This window comes from Phyllobates terribilis, unplaced genomic scaffold (genome assembly GCF_046119375.1).
Source record: "Phyllobates terribilis strain yellow unplaced genomic scaffold, ASM4611937v1 Scaffold_5__5_contigs__length_657084704, whole genome shotgun sequence".
In the NCBI taxonomy this organism is placed as follows: Eukaryota; Metazoa; Chordata; class Amphibia; order Anura; family Dendrobatidae; genus Phyllobates; species Phyllobates terribilis.
In genome coordinates, this window is record NW_027362765.1 from 111,175,005 (window position 1) to 111,195,652 (window position 20,648).

The window sequence follows — 20,648 nt, forward strand, 5'->3', positions numbered from 1 at the left end:
CAGTATTATAGTAGTTATAGTCTTGTACATAGGAGGCAGTATTATAGTAGTTATATTCTTGTACATAGGGGCAGTATTATAGTAGTTATATTCTTGTACATAGGGGCAGTATTATAGTAGTTATATTCTTGTACATAGAGGGCAGTATTATAGTAGTTATATTCTTGACATAAGAAGCAGTATTATAGTAGTTATATTCTTGACATAAGAGGCATTATTATCATTATTAGTATTATTGTTATCATTCCTGTACCTAGAAGCTGTTTTTGTGATCTATTTGGATAAGTAAGAAGCATCACCTGTTCTTGGTACACAACCTTCCTATCCTGTTTTATCAGATGTGTGTGTCATGGCTGCAGAGTTCAATAACAGTATATCATTTCTTCATCATTCTTTTGCTCAGTCTCAGCTGAAGTGAGTTAAGAAATATATCTATATTGAATGAATCCCCAGGAAACCTTGGCTGACACGCGGATTCTACTTCAGGATTTGCGCAATTCACAGGTGAGATTTGTATTGGTGACTTGTCACGGATAACACAGCTCTGGAGGATTTAATCCCGTGAAATATATGATACCTGCAGCCAATAATACAGGTTTATGTGATGGTGACAGCTGAGTTCAGCCGTTCCTGGACATCAAGGGTCATACCGTAGAGAGTTTCAATTATTAAAAAGCATCGAAATAAAAGGAAAGGCCAAACAGCTGCCTTATCTAATAGAAAGCATAATGTGCTAGAGTTATCTGTTATCAGCCACCAAAATTAAAAGTGGATGTTTTGATGTTCTGACACTTAAAGGTTGTAAACTATATGCGTAGGAGTATGGGGCAAATATGGCTGTTTCCAGAGCTAGGCTCTACTAAAGTGAATAGGACTAAGCTGCAATAGTGCAGGTATGGTGCTGCTTTTGGAAGAAAGTTTTTTAAAATCCCTAATTTTAACAAATAATATTAACTCCACATCTTCACAAATTATGTATCTTTTAGCTTTCAGTATGTAAATTGACTCACTGTTGAAATAGCAGAGACCAGCAACATAGCACAGTTGATTATGTGAGGTGACTCATTGTTGTTGAGTATATGAGGTGTGTCATTGTTGAAGTAGCAGAGTGCAGCAATGCAGCAGAGTTAAGTATATCAGGTAACTCATAGTTTAAGGTTATTTAGCAGTGTCCAGCAATGTAGCAGAGTAGAGTATATCAGGTAACTCAAAGTTTATGTAGCAGAGTTCTGCAATGCAGCAGAGTTGAGTATTTCAGGTACCTCACTGTTGATTTAGCATAGTCCAGCAATGCAGCAGAGTTGAGTATATCAGGTAACTCAAAGTTTATGTAGCAGAGTTCTGCAATGCAGCAGAGTTGAGTATTTCAGGTAACTCACTGTTGATTTAGCATAGTCCAGCAATGCAGCAGAGTTGAGTATTTCAGGTAACTCAAAGTTTATGTAGCAGAGTCCAGCAATGCAGTAGAGTTGAGTATATCAGGTAACTCATAGATTATGTATCAGAGTCCAGTAATGCAGCAGAGTTGAGCACATCAGGTAACTCATTGTTTATGTAGCAGAGTCCAGCAATGTAGCAGAGTTGAGTATTTCAGGTAACTCACTATTGATTTAGCAGAGTTGAAAATGTAAGGTGAATCATTTTTGATGTAGCAGAGACCAATGGTGCTGTAGAACCAAATATGTTCATGGGCACTTTGCTGCTCCATTCAACTATGCTGTACCAAAGCTGAGTATATCAGGTGGTACTTTGGTATTACAGAGTTGAGTAGAGAAACAGGGTGTAGTAGTGTGGATGCCAACTACCTAAATAACTGAGCTTGCCTGGAAATTTTGTAAGATAAGTGTGACCTCAGAGGTGTGTGCTGGGTAACCCAACCTGCACAGCGACAGAGAGACGGCTGTTAAGGGAGGAAGATGAAGAGCCCAGCACTTGAGCCAGGACAGTTGAGTAACACTTGAATATTACCAAAGCTGTTAGGCTTTATTTGTCATCATGATACTGATTGATACAAAGTGTCAGCCAGAGAAATTGTGAAAGCAGCTTTGGATGTGACTGGAGTATAGACATGATGTTACTTAAAATTTAAAAAGCAACAGATTTCCTGTCTACATTCTTTTCTTTCCCATGTGGAGCAGCATGTGATCTCAGGTTCCTTTCGGAGGAGTCACCTTTACAGTTGTCCTCTTTCCTCCGCAGTCCTAGAGGTTCTCAGGGGAGCTTGCTCTGTGCACCAGGCGGCGGATGATTCACCTGCCGGATTCATAAAGAAGCAGCCGCTATGAATGGCTCCATTTTCCTGTAACAGCTATTAGCAGAGAGCATTATTCAAATGTAAATTACACTAATGGAAGCTGAATGTGTGGAGTTATTTTTATATTAGAAGTATAGAATCTCCCACAGAAACGCTTCTCGGGAACGATGAGCGCGTCAAGTGGACAGAAATCATATATTGTATCATCTTTATAATAGTCTTGTATCAATAAATAAGGAATATGTAACAACATATAATTAGTTTACAGAACGGAACAATTCTCGGTAATGGCTGAGGCGGAGGTGTGGGTGTCAGGGTAATTTTGCTCCATTATGTTTGTATCTCCTCCACCTGTTACTCTACACCCACCCACCTCCACCATTTGTTTTATATTAGTAGAAATAATAAATGCAAAAATTACTTTAAAATAGCCTTGTATCCATTTTACCCTGGATATGTCTGCCCCTATCAAGACTGACTGGAGCTAAACCATAACAGGGGTGGAACGGATTAGAAGATCTAGAGACAAAGACCTTTATTTGTCAAACCTAGGGATTTTCTTGCCGGTCTCGATGAGGTGTCTAGGGGGAATAAGAATCAGACGCTCCTGATTCATTAATAGGTGCACGAAAAAATGTCTGATGAGTGGCGCCTCTGTGCACCTCACCCCTAATTGTACTCCAGTCAAAGACTGCAGTAAGATTTCTGGCATAAGGAACGTAACGATTTTCCCGTATTGTGAGTACACGGTCATGTGTCTTTTACATTGTCATCTGCCTCCGCAGGAGTCCGCACGTTACCACACCTATGCAAATTGCATACATACTGTCATCATCGGAAATAGTCAGTTAACAGCATTAAGAGATTCTATTGATAAAATATATCTTTTAATAGTAATGTTTAAAAAGAGGGATATACCCACAATAATCTATGCAGATTGCCTGTTTACAGGTCAAAGGACATAAATAGGTATATCAAAACATACCATAGATTCTTTAAAGTGCAATGCTAATACCTGTATCAATTGTAAATTGTTGCAATCTCACCCAATCCAGAAGACAGGTTGTTGTAATTCATGGAGCCACTTGTGGGGGCCACATCAGCACAGATGCCCGATTGACCCTAGTTCTCTCTCACAAGGGCAGTACCCAAGTGTAATGCTGCACCTTGTGTCCCCAAAAAGAAAATCCTCCCAAAGCGTTTCTGCCTTACTGCCGAGGTATCCTCAGGGGAGTATACATGCTAGGGGTGAAAGAGGAATAAGACATAACTACAAAAAACTTGTGTTAGATAATCGTAATCTAACAGACTGCAGTCCAGATTTTGCTGCAGATTTTCAGAGGATCCTTCTGTCGCATTCTTAGGAACACTTGTTTACCAATTTAATGCTGTGGTTTAATTTAATGCACCTTGAAAGGAATCTGACAGCAGGATGTTACCCCCAAAGCTATTATTAAGTGCATGCAGCTCTTTCAAGGACAAGTCCAGAAATATCTTTACCTACACAGCCCCTTTAAGGCGGGAAAATCTAATCAATTATTCCGATTCAACGACTTCTGCTAGGATGAGGCTAAATACAGGAATACCGAAAATGTTTATTGTTCTTTGTTATCAGACTGCTAGGTATCGTCGTTTCTTATCTGTGGTGTTACATAAAACTGCAGGTTACTTATGCAGTATTACATTCACCTAACCGTCGCTGATGCAATGTAACAAACAGAAATGAGAGAAATCAGGAAAAAGGCCTCAATCAGATGTCCATTTTTCTCACGTACGAGAAAAACGGACTGATTATTTTGATCAGACTTTGATCAGAGTGTGGTCTGGGTGTCATCAGTTACTTTCCACATGCCATGTAGCTAGCATGTGGAATAAGGTGCTCTGGTCAGATGGGACCAAAGTAGAACTTTTTGAGCTAAATGAAAAACTAACAATGCACGTGACCCTGAAAACAGCATCCCCACTGTCAAACATGGTGGTGGCAGCATCATGCTGTGAGGATGCTTTTCTTCAGCAGGGACAGTGAAGCTGCTCAGAGTTGATAGGAAGATGGATGGAGCTAAATACAATCCTGGAGGGAAATCTGTTTGAGGCTGCAAAAGACTTGAGACTGGGAAGTAGGCTCATCTTCCAGCAGGACAACAACCTGCATATTGCCAGAACTACGATGGAATGGTTTAGATCAAAGCATATTCATTATTATTATTATTATTTATTTTAGAGCACCATGATTCCATGGTGCTGTATATGAGAAGGGGTTACATACAAAGTACAAATATAAAATACAGTGAACAATTAAACAATGACAGACTAGTTCACAGGGGAGAGGGCCTTACCCTTGCGGGCTTACATTCTACCGGACAGTGGGAAAGGAGACAGTAGGTTGGGGGGGTTGCAGCAGTTTCAGTGGTTGTGAGGTGGCACCGGGGTTATTGCAGGCTTTAATCTTTAAGATACAGAGTATGGGAAATGCTTGGGAGAAGTCTTGGAGGCAATTGGGTGAGGAACGTACAGTGGTGGCCAAAAGTATTGGCACCCCTGCAATTCTGTCAGATAATACTCAGTTTCTTCCTGAAAATGATTGCAATCACAAATTCTTTGGTATTATTATCTTCATTTAATTTGCTTGCAAGGAAAAAACACAAAAGAGAATGAAGTAAAAATCAAATCATTGATCATTTCACACAAAACTCCAAAAATGGGCCAGACAAAAGTATTGGCACCCTCAGCCTAATACTTGGTTGCACAACCTTTAGCCAAAATAACTGCGAACAACCGCTTCCGGTAACCATCAATGAGTTTCTTACAATGCTCTGCTGGAATTGTAGACCATTCTTCTTTGGCAAACTGCTCCAGGTCCCTGATATTTGAAGGGTGCCTTCTCCAAACTGCCATTTTGAGATCTCTCCACAGGTGTTCTATAGGATTCAGGTCTGGACTCATTGCTGGCCACCTTAGAAGTCTCCAGTGCTTTCTCTCAAACCATTTTATAGTGCTTTTGGAAGTGTGTTTTGGGTCATTGTCCTGCTGGAAGACCCATGACCTCTGAGGAAGACCCAGCTTTCTCACACTGGGCCCTACATTATGCTGCAAAATTTGTTGGTAGTCTTCAGACTTCATAATGCCATGCACACGGTCAAGCAGTCCAGTGCCAGAGACAGCAAAGCAACCCCAAAACATCAGGGAACCTCCGCCATGTTTATCTGTAGGGACCGTATTCTTTTCTTTGAATGCCTCTTTTTTTTTCCTGTACACTCTATGTTGATGCTTTTTCCCCAAAAAGCTCTACTTTTGTCTCATCTGACCAGAGAACATTCTTCCAAAATGTTTTAGACTTTCTCAGGTAAGTTTTGGCAAACTCCAGCCTGGCTTTTTTATGTCTCGGGGTAAGAAGTGGGGTCTTCCTGGGTATCCGACCATACAGTCCCTTTTCATTCAGATGCCAACGGATAGTACGGGTTGACACTGTTGTACCCTTGGACTGCAGGGCAGCTTGAACTTGTTTGGATGTTAGTCGAGGTTCTTTATCCACTATCCGCACAATCTTGCGTTGAAATCTCTCGTCAATTTATCTTTTCTGTCCACATCTAGGGAGGTTAGCCACAGTGCCATGGGCTTTAAACTTCTTGGTGACACTGCGCACGGAAGACACAGGAACATTCAGGTCTTTGGAGATGGACTTGTAGCCTTGAGATTGCTCATGCTTCCTCACAATTTGGTTTCTCAAGTCCTCAGACAGTTCTTTGGTCTTCTTTCTTTTCTCCATGCTCAATGTGGTACACACAAGGACACAGGACAGAGGTTGAGTCAACTTTAATCCATGTTAACTGGCTGCAAGTGTGATTTAGTTATTGCCAACACCTGTTAGGTGCCAGAGGTAAGTTACAGGTGCTGTTAATTACACAAATTAGAGAAGCATCACATGATTTTTCAAACAGAGCCAATACTTTTGTCCACCCCCCTTTTTAGGTTTGGTGTAGAATTGTATCAAATTTGGCTTTAGGACAATTCTTTTTGTGTTTTTTCATTGAAGACAAATTAAATGACGATAATAATACCAAAGAATTTGTGATTGCAATCATTTTCAGGTAGAAACTGAGTATTATCTGACAGAATTGCAGGGGTGCCAATACTTTTGGCCACCACTGTATAAGTGTGGAGGACAGGAGGGGTTCTTGAGAGGACCGGAGATTACAGGTTGGAAGATAATGGGAGATTAGTTCGGAAATACACAGAGGAGACAGATTATGGATGGCTTGGAAGGGCAATGTTAAGAGTTTGAACTGCATACATTGGGGAATTGGGAGCCAATGAAGGGATTTGCAGAGGGAAGAAGCAGAGGAATAGCGAGGCAAGAGGTGGATTAGTCGGGCAGCATATTTAAAGACAGACTGGAGAGGTGTGAGAGTGTTAGCAGGGAGGCCACATAGGAGGACATTGCTGTAATCGAGGTGGCAGATGGTGAGGGCATGCAATAACATTTTAGTTGACTCATGCTTGAAGAAAAGACAGATTCTAGAAATATTTTAGAGTTGAAGGTGGCAAAAGATGGAAAGAGCTTGGACGTGCGGCTTGAAGAACAGGGCAGAGTTGAAGGTTACTCTAAGGCAGCCGACTTGCAGTACAAGAGAAAGCATGATATAATTTATTTTGATAGATAGATTGGGTAGGGGAGTTAGGTGAGATGGAGGACAGATGAGTTTTGTTTTGTCCACATTGAACTTTGGGAAGAGTGATGAGAAGAAGGAAGATAGTGCTGATAGACACTCTGGGATTCTGGACAGCAGAGAGGGTGATTGTGAGGATACTGAGTAAAATCTTAATTATGCCAGACATACTTTCTGATGGCTAGAGCAGCAAACCTTTATTTTTATGTTGACTCTTTAATCTGTATTCTTCTTTAGTTGATTAACACAGATTATTATTTGTATAACCCTGAATGCTATCTGCTCTTTGATTCTGAAACAATGATGTGTATTTACAAGAGCCCCTGTGATACCAACCGTGTAAATAGATTATCTAGAACAATGAATGTTTGCTACATATGTTAAATACCATTGTAGGGTGTTTGCCAGTCAATCTTGGGGGATGAGCTGTGGATACTCAAGCCCTGTGAAATAATATCATTCCTAATTCTTAACCTGTGGATGTGTATTTAAGAAGGGACATGTGTTTCTGAGACAGAAAGAGACAGAATCAGAAGGACTTTGGAAGAAGAATGGGAGACATCCTTCAGGAAAGTAGTTGGATTGCATGGCATCTAAAGAGACACAGATTTGTATTCTACATGATTCTAATCTAAGGGTACCAGCCCTGACTGGAAATATTCGGATCTGCTCCATTAACCATCATAGAGACATGGATACATTTTGGGGAGTCTAGGAGAGGACGAAGAAGTCATCTGGCCCCATGGATATGTTGTTTTGGGGCTGCTAGGAGGGACCCACCGGTCACCTAGAACCTATGGAGACATTTGGAGTTGCCAGGAGGGACCCACCGGTCGCCTGGCCCCATGGAAACTCTCGGAGATGCCAGATTTGGACCCTCTTGTACCTTGATGGACTGCTAGCTTCCTAATCTTCCTGCTAACGCCTCTTTTTGGGGGCCCGACAGAAGCAGGGGGCCACTGGTTGAGGTAGTTGGCCCTGGAAGTCTCCAAAGTCACAGTGCTTCTATCCCAGGCGGGCTGATAAGGAAGGGTGAGACTGTGTAATGTTATACCATCTTGGGCATTTACTGGGACTGTTCTGTGTGTTTATTATCTGCTTTGTGGTTCAATAAAGTATTGTCAGGCTGTTTTACCCTCACCCTGTGTTGTCTGAGTAGCGTTACTCCCACAGAAGACCCCGGGTCTTCACAGTGATCTTTGGGCCAGAGAGGTAGATCTGAGTATCATCAGCATTTAGATGGTACTGCAAGGCATAGGACTTTATAAGCTGTCCCAGGTATAGATTGAGACGAGTAGGGGGCTCAGAACCGAGCCTTTAGGGACACCAACAGAGAGATGACAAGATGAGGATTTAGTATGGGAATGAGAGACACTAAATATGCGTTTGTAGAGGTATATGGAGATCCAGGAGAGGCAAGGTCTTTGAAAACAAGGGAAGAGAAGATTTGTAATAGTGTGTGTATGTGTGTACGAATGGCCCAGTCACAATCCAGACCTAAATGCCACTTAGAATCTGCGGCAAGACTTGAAAATTGCTGTTCACAGATACCTCCATCGAATCTCACTTAAGCTAGAGCTAATTTGCAAAGATGAATGAGCAAAATGTCACTCCTGATGAAGCTGTGGTGAAACAGCTGACAACATTTAGGTATTATTGATCGTTTGTGTGTATACCATGTGCAGCTCTTCCCCTTTTTCTCTTGTATTTATTATCTATTTCTATTACAACCCCTGGCAAAAAATATGGAATCAACAGGCTCGGAGGATGTTCATTCAGTTGTTTAATGTTGTTGAAAAAAGCAGATCACAGACATGACACAAAACTAAAGTAATTTCAAATGGCAACTTTAGGGCTTTAAGAAACATTAAATGAAATCAAAATTAAAAATGTGGTATTCAGTAAGGGTAATTTTTTTCAGACCAAGCAGAGGGAAAAAAATATGGAATCACTCAATTCTGAGGAAAAAATTATGGAATCACCCTGTAAATTTTCATTTCCAAAACTAACACCTGCATCAAATTAGATCTGCTCGTTAGTCTGCATCTAAAAAGGAGTGATCACACCTTGGAGAGCTGTTTCACCAAGTGGACTGACATGAATCATGGCTCCAACACGAGAGATGTCAATTGAAACAAAGGAGAGGATTATCAAACTCTTAAAAGAAGGTAAATCATCATGCAATGTTGCAAAAGATGTTGGTTGTTCACAGTCAGCTGTGTCTAAAATCTGGACCAAATACAAACAACATAGGAAGGTTGTTAAAGGCAAACATACTGGTAGACAAAGGAAGACATCAAAGCCTCAAGACCGGAAACTTAAAGCAGTATGTCTCCAAAACAGGAAATGCACAACAAAACAAATGAGGAACGAATGGGAGGAAACTGGAGTCAATGTCTGTGACGGAACTGTAAGATGCCGCCTAAAGGAAATGGGATTTACATACAGAAAAGCTAAACATAAGCCATCATTAACACCTAAACAGAAAAAAAACAAGGTTACAATGGGCTAAGGAAAAACAATCGTGGACTGTGGATGACTAGATGAAAGTCATATTCAGTGATGAATCGCGAATCTGCATTGGGCAAGGTGATGATGCTGGAACTTTTGTTTGGTGCCGTTCCAATGAGATTTATAAAGATGACTGCATGAAGGGAACATGCAAATTTCCACAGTCATTGATGATATGGGGCTGCATGTCAGGTAAAGGCACCGAAGAGATGGCTGTCATTACATCTTCAATAAATGCCCAAGTTTGCATTGATATTTTGGACAGTTTTCTTATCCCATCAATTGAAAGGTTGTTTGGGGATGATGACATCATTTTTCAAGACGATAATGCATCCTGCCAAAGAGCAAAAACTGTGAAAACATTCCTTGAAAGAAGACACATAAGGTCAATGTCATGGCCTGCAAATAGTCCGGATCTCAATCCAATTGAAAATCTTTGGTGGAAGTTGAAGAAAATGGTCCATGACAAGGCTCCAACCTGCAAAGCTGATCTGGCAACAGCAATCAGAGAAAGTTGGAGCCAGATTGATGAAGAGTACTGTTTGTCACTCATTAAGTCCATGCCTCAGAGACTGCAAGCTGTTATTAAAGCCAGAGGTGGTGCAACAAAATACTAGTGATGTATTGGAGTGTTCTTTTGTGTGTTTGTTTTTTCATGATTCCATAATTTTTTCCTCAGAATTGAGTGATTCCATAATTTTTTCCCTCTGCTTGGTCTGAAAAAAAATTACCCTTACTGAGTACCACATTTTTAATCTTGATTTCTTTTAGTGTTTCTTAAAGTCCTAAAGTTGCCATTTGAAATAACTTTAGTTTTGTGCCATGTCTGTGATCTGCTTCATTTCAACAACATTAAACAACTGAATGAACATCCTCCGAGCCCGGTGATTCCATAATTTTTGTCAGGGGTTGTATGTGTTATACACATTATTCCTTTTAAAGGAGATTCACCTATAATTGTAATAGCTGCAATACTTAAGGCCCTCTAGATAGGCTTTAGCAGTTTAAGTGAACCAACATGTGTTCTCTTACTTTATTGTGAATTCTACTTCATGGTGATTTGCATTTGGTATACCCATGTACATATGTACTTACTTACTGAATTCTCTATGTGATTAGCTTAGCTCCGCACCAATTTTCTTTGTCACTTGTGTCTGTGTTGTCTGTTTTTTGCCTTTACTGTATTGTTGTTTGTATATACCGTATATTTTTTGACTTACTCAAAAAAATGAATGTTTTTACTAAAAACATTGTTGTACGGTGTTCCTGGCACATCCTTTTTCTCTTTAGTTATATAAGTGTGATTTGATCCAATATTTTTTGCTGCCATTTTTTTTAATTGCTGCGAACAAAATCGAAAACATGAGGTCAAACTTTGAATACAGTCATAGAGTCAGTCAAATCAGAGTTTGTTTCTGTAATTGTTACATAATTTCATTGTCATTCAGAATACATAAGAGTACATTTGCTTGAAGTTTTGCATTTTTTAATGCAATTTTCCTATTTACAGCACAACTGCATCAAGGTTTTTTTATTACAAAATATGCACCAAAATGACTCATGTAAGAACACCCTAAGGAAAATAACTATAAAATGCCTTTTCCACTGCTCCCATCTTATGACTGGCGTTCTTTCTTGTCGCGTACATGATTTGCCTCTGTTCTTACAAATCCAGGATTTTCTTTCTTCTTCATCTGAATTTTGCTTCCAGCTTTATTTAAATCTTCGTCACTTTCTTTTCGAGACATCACAGGTTTTATGTTGTGTTTTTCCTAGCACTGAACCCAGCACCTTTCCTGCTGAGCCCCCTCTCCTGCCTCTCTCTACAGTCCTAGTGTCAGCAGGTGTTAAACTGTGTTTATTCCATGGTGTCACTCTGGTCAGAAATCTAGAGTTTTGGGCTTTTTTCTCTACTTTTAATACTTAGATGCTTTTTTTTTTCCACACAGGTTTAACATCAGGGTTGAACATGAAGATATACTGACATTTAATGGTTTTGCTATTAAATATGTTACATAGAAATGAATGTATTACAATTTCTATTCATGTGTTCCACAGCTTTTTGTGAGTCATATTCAATATGGCTGGCGTCACTATTAATGGTTCTTGCAGGAAATATCACTCACTAAAAGCAGGGAAAATAACAGAATTGGAAATTTAGAAATTGACCCAAGCTGCCCATAACACATTGAGGTCACGTGTGTAAATGATCGAGAGTGGTGCAGGTGCCCTGCAGTACCCAGGGATACACAGCATTGGGAGCTACCAGGTCAAAGTATAACTGCCCCTTGCTAAGTAAGATATTAAGTGGATGTTGTATCATCACATGTCACCACAACATTAATAAGCTTTCTATCTACAATTTGGACCACAAAAAACAGAACCCTCACGAGATGCTGGAAGTCCAAGTGGTTGTCTTCTGTGATTGTTTTTGTCAGTTTCCTATAGCTTCTCATATTCCTCTCCTGGGTGGTAAAGTTATGTTCTATGATGCAGCTCCCATTGTATTCTTTAGCCCCAGACTCCACAGTCTTAACATCATCACAAAGGCCCCTTTCTCACCAATCATTTTGCAGTTTCTTGCTCATGCTTGTCGCCTGCCATTGTGTAAGCATGTGTAGCACCCTGAGGACTCGGCTGCTACAGGGGTATTGCACCTCGACCCAGGGGTGTGGTATTCCACTCCCGGGTAAGGATGGAGTGTGGGACTGAGCTCAGTAGGCTGCATGCACTACATACATCCCATTTCCGGGGGACAGAACAACGGTACTCCCACTAAGTAAATGTGCAGGTACGACAGCGTCTGTCCCTGGCTGGAGTGGGAGGGGGGTGGAACATCCCAGTAGTGTAGGGGCAGATAGGGGGAGTACTCTGGGTAAAGCTAGGAGCTCATTGGGTGCTGGTCACCTGGGCTCACACATAGAGGGAGTATATAAGGTGGGCACCATCTTAGATCAGGGTTGAGTTCAGGCAGGAGGAGAAGAGTAGGGGAGCTCAGCCAGGAGGGCTGACAGGGAGCTGTGGCTCCGGCTGGGCCCAGCTCCAGAGCAAGGCCTGCAGAGAGAGAGGAGTAAGAAGGACCCAGAGAGAAAGACAGAGGGAACCCCAAGAACCCAGAAACAGACCAGAAAGGGTGAAGGGTTGGCGGACACGGGTACCGGAACCCGAACTGGTGGAGGCCACTAATCCTCAGCCAGGAACCGGAGGTCGTGGTCAAGATTTGCCACGACCCTCACCAAATCCACCAGAAAGGCACACCAAGCATAGGGTCAAGTAACCCAGAGGAGGTTTGACCACCAAGAGACCCGAGGGAGCCGGCCAAAGGTGGATCCCTGGTGGGAACGGCCAGGAGGAAGAGAGAGAGACAGGGAAGCTCAGGACCATGCTCCGGACTGCCTGGGGGTTAGCCGAGTCCAGGACCTGGTGGATGCAGCACGGCTCGGGTGGTCACTCAAGGCCAGAGTGACTAAAGCAACATCAGTGAGTAAAAACCCTGAAACTGCATCTCCTGACTCTGCCTCTCCTTCCTGCATCATCACAACCCCCATCATCCACACCTGCTGCCCTGAGGCCATACCCCTCCCGTTGGGGGTTATACCATCACTGCTGCACATATACCACCGGCCTCAGCGGACTGCTCTGCAGCGGCGGCTTCAAAGCCGCACTCAACGGGTGGCGTAGTCGACATCCAAGTTAACATCTATTGTCATAGACTGCCACTTAGTTTGACACCCTGGGCACGGACCGGGTCACCGCCACAAGGACTACTACCCCCATACAGATCCGGCTCCGGGTATCCCCTGAACATGGCCCAGGGGGCGCGTCAACTTTGGCGTAGTCGGCAGGATAACGTGCCCGCAACCACCGGGTACTGCGTGCCTGAAGAAAAGTTCGCATTTACCTCAAAAAGAAGTCTCCTGCCGATTCTGGAGGGTCCCCGCCATCGGACGCCATCTCGGATCGGTTCCCGCCGTTTGCCCGCCATCTGCGGTCTTTTCCCGCCGTCCACAGAGTTTCCCGCCATTGGGAAGCGGTTCCCGCCATCTGAGAAGATTTCCCGCCTTGGCAGAGCGGACGCCATTATGGGCGTGCCAGAGGGTGGCAAGAGGCCACCTCCCATCGTGGGCCAGGACCAAGAATGGCGCCAAAAACGAAGACCGCCCCCACCAGCAGAGACTGTGATGCTTGAGATGTCCATCAGCGTGAGGGGACTGCCCCTGGGACTGACAATCACCAAGTTGCCCCGGGACCACCCTCAGTGTGGGCGGACCAAGAACAAAAGAGAGAAGATGGGTGCAGCCTGGAGGAGTCTGGAGAAGCCGTACCCGGAGATGGAGGGAGAGTCAGGCAGCACCGACCCTGTGGTCAGGAGCCTGTTGCAAGCTGCCACTCCACAAGAACTGGTGGAGATCCTGGCACAGCTCCCCCGAGACCGGGAGTGTGCGCAGACCGAGCTGGAGCGCCTCGCACGGAGGATGGCCCAGGTGCAGCGAGAAACGCTGACGGAGTGGAGCAGAGAGATGGCCCTGCAGGCTGGAACCCGCCAACGGAGCACGCCACCCGAGACGAGGAGTCAGACCGCCTCTGAGGATGGTGCAGGAGGAATCAAGGCCGGAGACGACGCCGAGGAAGGAGCTAAAGAAACGGAGGCAGGTAAAGGGGACGTCACTACCCCGAGCCGAGAAGCTGTGAGCCTGCCCCAGCTCCCCGTCGCAGAGCCCGAAATTTCCCCTGCCGTGCCCGTCGTTGCACCGTCACCGCTCCCGACTAGGCCTCAAACAGAAGCCGCGGCCACGCCCCCTGTGACGTCACGCGCCTCAACCCTGAGCGCGGCCAAGCAGGAGACGCCACCGGCCTGGTCGCAAGGTCAAGTAACCCCGGGCGCCGCCGTCTTCACGGTGCCCTTTACGTTCAGGGTGCCCCAAGCCTGGTCGCAAGGCCTGGTAAACCTGGGTGCCGCTACCACCACCGCGCCCTCAACTTCCACTGTGCCGCACCTGGGTGAGGACTTGTTGGCCCAGCACACTTGCCCGGATGGGCAGCCCTTTGTGTGGCCACCGGAGTACCACCATCCCCGACTCCGGAAAGAAAGACCCCTGTGCGAACCCCTGATCCCGGCTCCGGCGCCCGTCAAGATGACCCCGCTCTCGTTAGAGGAGGCGCAGTTTGAGTGGGACCCCGCAGGAGGAGACCTCATCGGGTTCACTCAGGAGACCCGGGCGGCCGCAGCTGAGCGTGCGGAGTGCTGCCGGCAGCAGCTAGCGGTCTTTGACAGAGAGAGGAAAGAGAGACGGGTCCGTGAGGAGCGGCTGCAAGTAAAGAGTGCAGAACAAAAGAGCCGGACCCGAAGGAACCCCCGTGCAGCCCACGGTCCCCGTGCCACCGGGACTGTAATTAAATTCCAACTGCAGCACGGTTGGGGCTTCATCAGAGATCATCACACCCCCGGCGACGTCTTCGTGACCAGAAGAGATGTCGAGTCCCACCTGCCGGAGGGACACAGAGGTCGTGACCTGTACCTGGGTGACGAGGTCACCTTTACCCGGCACCAATGTGCCAAAGGACCCTATGCCCTTCATGTACACCGGCTGACAGAGGAAGAGCTGAGGTGTCAGGAGGAACAAGAGGACCCGGACAGGTCTGAAGGGTACACGGAGGAGGTATTAGGAGGACGCCGCTACTAAAGTACGGTAAATGGAACTGTAAAATAGTTACCCGTCAGGGTACTGGAACTGTTACCATTATAGTCCCCGTTGGGACCAGCAAATTAAACTGTTGCCCGTAAGGGTATATGCCATGCTGCTTAAGTAAGATATAGTCCCCGTTGGGACCAGTGAACTGTTCCAGTGTGTCCCATCTCCCCACAGGCTGAGGACTGTGAACAGCCATTCCTTTTCCCCACTGGCCGAGGACTGAGAGCGGCCACCTCCCCTTGTATATAGTTGCGCTTTCTAAGGCGCCCCCTACTGGTTTTATAGGAAACTGTTGTTCTTGAACTGACTGTTGCACTTCTACCTGGTCACAAGCGCACAGTGGCCAGTAACTCAAAGAACATTATTATGAAAGAGTTTTATATGAAAGAAAAAATTTATCTTGTTTAAATCTGATAATGTTTAATGTTTGATATGTTCTTGTATGTTTTGAAAAAAATTGTATGTTTTTGGATATTTTATTCTTTTACAGCCCGAGGACGTGCTGTGATTTACCAGGGGGGAATGTAGCACCCTGAGGACTCGGCTGCTACAGGGGTATTGCACCTCGACCCAGGGGTGTGGTATTCCACTCCCGGGTAAGGATGGAGTGTGGGACTGAGCTCAGTAGGCTGCATGCACTACATACATCCCATTTCCGGGGGACAGAACAACGGTACTCCCACTAAGTAAATGTGCAGGTACGACAGCGTCTGTCCCTGGCTGAAGTGGGAGGGGGGTGGAACATCCCAGTAGTGTAGGGGCAGATAGGGGGAGTACTCTGGGTAAAGCTAGGAGCTCATTGGGTGCTGGTCACCTGGGCTCACACATAGAGGGAGTATATAAGGTGGGCACCATCTTAGATCAGGGTTGAGTTCAGGCAGGAGGAGAAGAGGAGGGGAGCTCAGCCAGGAGGGCTGACAGGGAGCTGTGGCTCCGGCTGGGCCCAGCTCCAGAGCAAGGCCTGCAGAGAGAGAGGAGTAAGAAGGACCCAGAGAGAAAGACAGAGGGAACCCCAAGAACCCAGAAACAGACCAGAAAGGGTGAAGGGTTGGCGGACACGGGTACCGGAACCCGAACTGGTGGAGGCCACTAATCCTCAGCCAGGAACCGGAGGTCGTGGTCAAGATTTACCACGACCCTCACCAAATCCACCAGAAAGGCACACCAAGCATAGGGTCAGGGAACCCAGAGGAGGTTTGACCACCAAGAGACCCGAGGGAGCCGGCCAAAGGTGGATCCCTGGTGGGAACGGCCAGGAGGAAGAGAGAGAGACAGGGAAGCTCATGACCATGCTCCGGACTGCCTGGGGGTTAGCCGAGTCCAGGACCTGGTGGATGCAGCACGGCTCGGGTGGTCACTCAAGGCCAGAGTGACTAAAGCAACATCAGTGAGTAAAAACCCTGAAACTGCATCTCCTGACTCTGCCTCTCCTTCCTGCATCATCACAACCCCCATCATCCACACCTGCTGCCCTGAGGCCATACCCCTCCCGTTGGGGGTTATACCATCACTGCTGCACATATACCACCGGCCTCAGCGGACTGCTCTGCAGCGGCGGCTTCAAAGCCGCACTCAACGGGTGGCGTAGTCGACATCCAAGCTAACATCTATTGTCATAGAGTGCCACTTAGTTTGACACCCTGGGCACGGACCGGGTCACCGCCACAAGGACTACTACCCCCATACAGATCCGGCTCCGGGTATCCCCTGAACATGGCCCAGGGGGCGCGTCACATGCATTCCTGATTCATAGGGTTAAAATTGTGTGTGTCCTCTCTTGTAGTTAATTAAATAAAATAATGTTTAATCTCTTGTCATCACTTTGCCCTCTATGTAACTCCCAGCATACCCTGAGTATGGCAGACATGCTGAACCTTCTAGGAATTGTAGTTTTCTCAATAGATTGCACTTCTGAACTTTCTTAAAGTGGCTCTCTGAGAATGTGAGAAAATGGCCCCTGTCACATATTTCAAGCTGCAACATGTCCTAGTCAGAAACACTGATCTAGACATGAGTCTCAATTGTCAGAGGAGCAGGAATGTGAACAAACATGCCTGATTTGCTCACTCAGCCGTGGAGCAGAGTTGTAAGGAAAGAAAAAAAATTGTCCTCAGCTGACTTAGCAGAACGGGCATTTTTTTCTCCAACTTCAGTTCTGATCCATTTACTGTACAAATGAGAACTGAACAGGCTGATGCTGGAGAAAAAAAGCCTGTTGTGCTCAGTCAGCCAAGGAGAAGTTTTCTTTCTCTTTGTGAGTGAGCAGATCAGTCATGTGCGCTCACAATGCTGCTCCTCTGACAGATGAGACATGCCTATAGCTGTTTTTCTTTAGGCCGCAACCTGTTCTGAGATGTGACTAGGATGGGTTGCAGCCTAAAATATGTGGCGACAGCCATTTTTATCACATTCTTAGAGAACCCCTTTCTGGGTGAGCCTATATAATGGACACATTGCCACTGCAATTTGACATAAGCTTTCACTTCAAAACGGCACAGATTTCAAATCGATTGTTATTGGTGCTCAGGATTGTTAGTGACTGAAACTGCAGTTTACCTGCAAAAAAGCGGAGTCATGAACCACAAATTTGAAAACTGCAACATTTTGCATTAAAACTGCCACCATCTTTCTAGTGAATGCGTCAGTTGGGAATTTGTGAATGAAGGTAATATTTTTACGTAGTTCTAGCGTGGGCCCCCAGTACCAGTATCACTGGTGGGTCAATGTCACTCAGTCCAACACAGTGCTGGACACACACACAACACTGCTGCCTCCGCAGAGTCCAGCCCAACTGGCAAGAACAGTACTATGGGCCTCAATAATTTCTTATCCTCCTTTGGTAAAATGAAGGCTTGGATCTGATTTGTTGGTATGGGCAACACAAATAGTTTTACTGTGAGATAGGTCTGGTGAATGAGGTTCAATAAGCATCATCGTGTGCAAACTCCAGAAGGTTAATTGTCTGTATTCTGAGGCCTGCCCTATTTAAAGAGCCCTCAATCCCAAAAGCAACATATTCTCCTCTATGTTTTCTGATGTCTTCTATGAGACCTGGACTGTAATAAATACGAGAAGGGCCTTTGTTTTTGTACAAAAAAATGCTAAATTTCTATCCAAAAATGTATCCTTTTCTATCCCCAAAACCACCTATAAATGCCCCCTTTTCAGCAAATATGCCTAAATCCCACTTCTTTGCATTCAGAATTAGTGCATTAAATTGCCATTCATTTTCCAAATTGAAAAATTTTCTGTCAGCACAAATTAGTTTCTCAAAAAGGTCAAAAAGTAGACAAATAAAAAATCTTTCTTTCCACCTCATACTTCCTGGATGTGTAAAATGACGATCCCCTACGGACCCTCGTCTTACAGAGAAAATATCTGCGTTTCTATGGAAACGCATAAAACTGATATCGAGCTTCTCCGAACCTTGGAAAGTACAAGAGTGAATGAAATTCTTAAATATTAGATGAAAAAAATCGTTTAGAATTTCAGCCAATTCTCCCAGGGCGGGTTATCTGCTCTGCACTTCACGTCGTATATATATATTTTTTCTTTTTCAGCCAATAATAAGCTCTTCTCTGATATTGATCTATTTCATATGTGAGATGGATATTCCTCCCTTATAAATTATGCTTAGAGTAGGAGATCTTATCACTAAATGGCTTTCTCCATTTGAACGACATTATCGCTGGAGAGATGAAAACGCGAGGCGCAGATGGGATGTTGGGAAAAAGTGCATTCAGCGTGCTGCATATTGAGAAATTCAATTTATGGCAAAAGATGGGACCAAGAAAAAAATGTAATATAAATTATACAAAAAATATAAATATTACAGACACATTTATAATACAGCCATACATTCTATGACAGTATATCATAGTTTGAGAAAAATAAATTAAGTTACTAATATTCATTTTTTTCTGTGCCCAATTAATGGATATACAGTATGTTTGAACTGTTGTTTCCATTTACCTCTTTTTGGATGAGGAAGTTGCATCTTTGACCAACCTACCAATATCACTCAAAACAGTCCTGAGACACGTTCTAATATATTAAATTTGAAGAGTTTAACAAACCAATAATATTAAAAGAGTTGTACCAAGTTTGGAATTTATCCTCTATCCATGGTATAAGGAATAACTTCCTGGTCGCCGTGGGTCCGACTGCTGGGACCACCAGCCACTCCAAGAATGAGGCACTGAAGAGATCAGAGGTTGAGCATGTGTAATATTCCATTCACTCTTAGGCTTGTGACAGAGTCACTGGTGTTATGTGCGAGGGGAGGTGTGTGTCACTACGGCCTTTGTGAACTGAACCTACGACTTTTCTCCAGCATATTATATGTTGGGGGTTCATTCACCTAAAAAGGGTGTGGTTTTGTGTGAATGACATAGAGATGGGTGAGAAGTCATTCACCCTACCTCCCCTCAGGGTGTGGCTGAGTTAGGTTAAATGCTCAGTCACTATTTTTTTTTTCTGTTGCGTGGTGTGTCTGGAGAAGCAAAGTCTTCAGACTGGAAAGCTATAGCTCAGGAGGAGCTGCAGGATGTGCTAAAACCTGTGTGGGTGAACCCCACACTCCTATGGACTGTGCTATCATTTATCCTTTGTTTTTCCATTATACAAGGAAGGCTGTGTTTATTTTGCTGAATCTACAGAGCTTTATGCTGTACAATAAACCTGCAGAGGAAACAATGTCCTGAGTCTACTTCTGAAGCAGCCGAGTGAATCGTCTTGCCACAGTCCCCTTCACACGTCCTGAAATTCTTATATTGTGAACAGTGACATCAGTACGGTTACCACAGTTCACACATGAGAACAGCCGCCTGTGACCTGTGGTAACCTTAATGACATCACCGGGTTCTCATGCTACTGTCAGCGTGTTCCGGCTGCCGTGGTGAACTGTCACGTTACTGATGTCACCGCTCACCACAGCATCCAGATGTAGCAGAGTCGGGGATCATCGTGGGACCACCTTATTATAGATTTACAGTGGTCATGTGAGGATAGCTTTTATTTTTATGGTAATGTCCAATACAAAGTTATATTGTTATACTGATCACAGATGGATCTGAAAAACCTCCTGAAGCATACTTTCGCTACATTCATGATCTGCTAATAATCTGAACAGGCTCAAAAGATTATCTGCTGACCTTCCACGATAACTTCAACAGGTTCCACCCAACCATCAAGCTAACCCTCAACTTCTCAAAATCCCAAATACATTTTCTGTACACGACCATATACATCAAAGACAACATCATACAAACATTAATTTACCATAAGCCCACAGGACGTCTGGCATATCTTAGATGGAACAGCTTTCATCCAAGACACACAAAAAAATCCATCATCTACAGTCAAGCTCTGAGGTACATTCAAATCTGTCCTCAGACAAGTAAGGACAGAAAACTGCAGCTGCTATCACTGAGGAATATATACCTACAGCAAGGATACCATCCACTGGTAATAGATGAACAGATCCACAGAGCTACAAAGATACCAAGAAGCAGCCTCCTGGAT

The 20,648-nt window shown here is 44.4% G+C and overlaps 1 protein-coding gene across 1 annotated transcript in view; it reads left to right on the forward strand.

The window, feature by feature from the left end:
• The first annotated feature begins 313 nt into the window (after nucleotides 1-313).
• Nucleotides 314-20,648, forward strand: part of LOC141271478 (uncharacterized) — a 48,598-nt gene continuing 28,263 nt past the window's right edge. Inside the window, exon 1 of the mRNA XM_073681544.1 lies at nucleotides 314-504. Within this exon, the coding sequence (XP_073537645.1) occupies nucleotides 442-504 (63 nt within the window). The 5' untranslated portion in view covers nucleotides 314-441. The remainder of the gene's footprint in view (nucleotides 505-20,648) is intronic.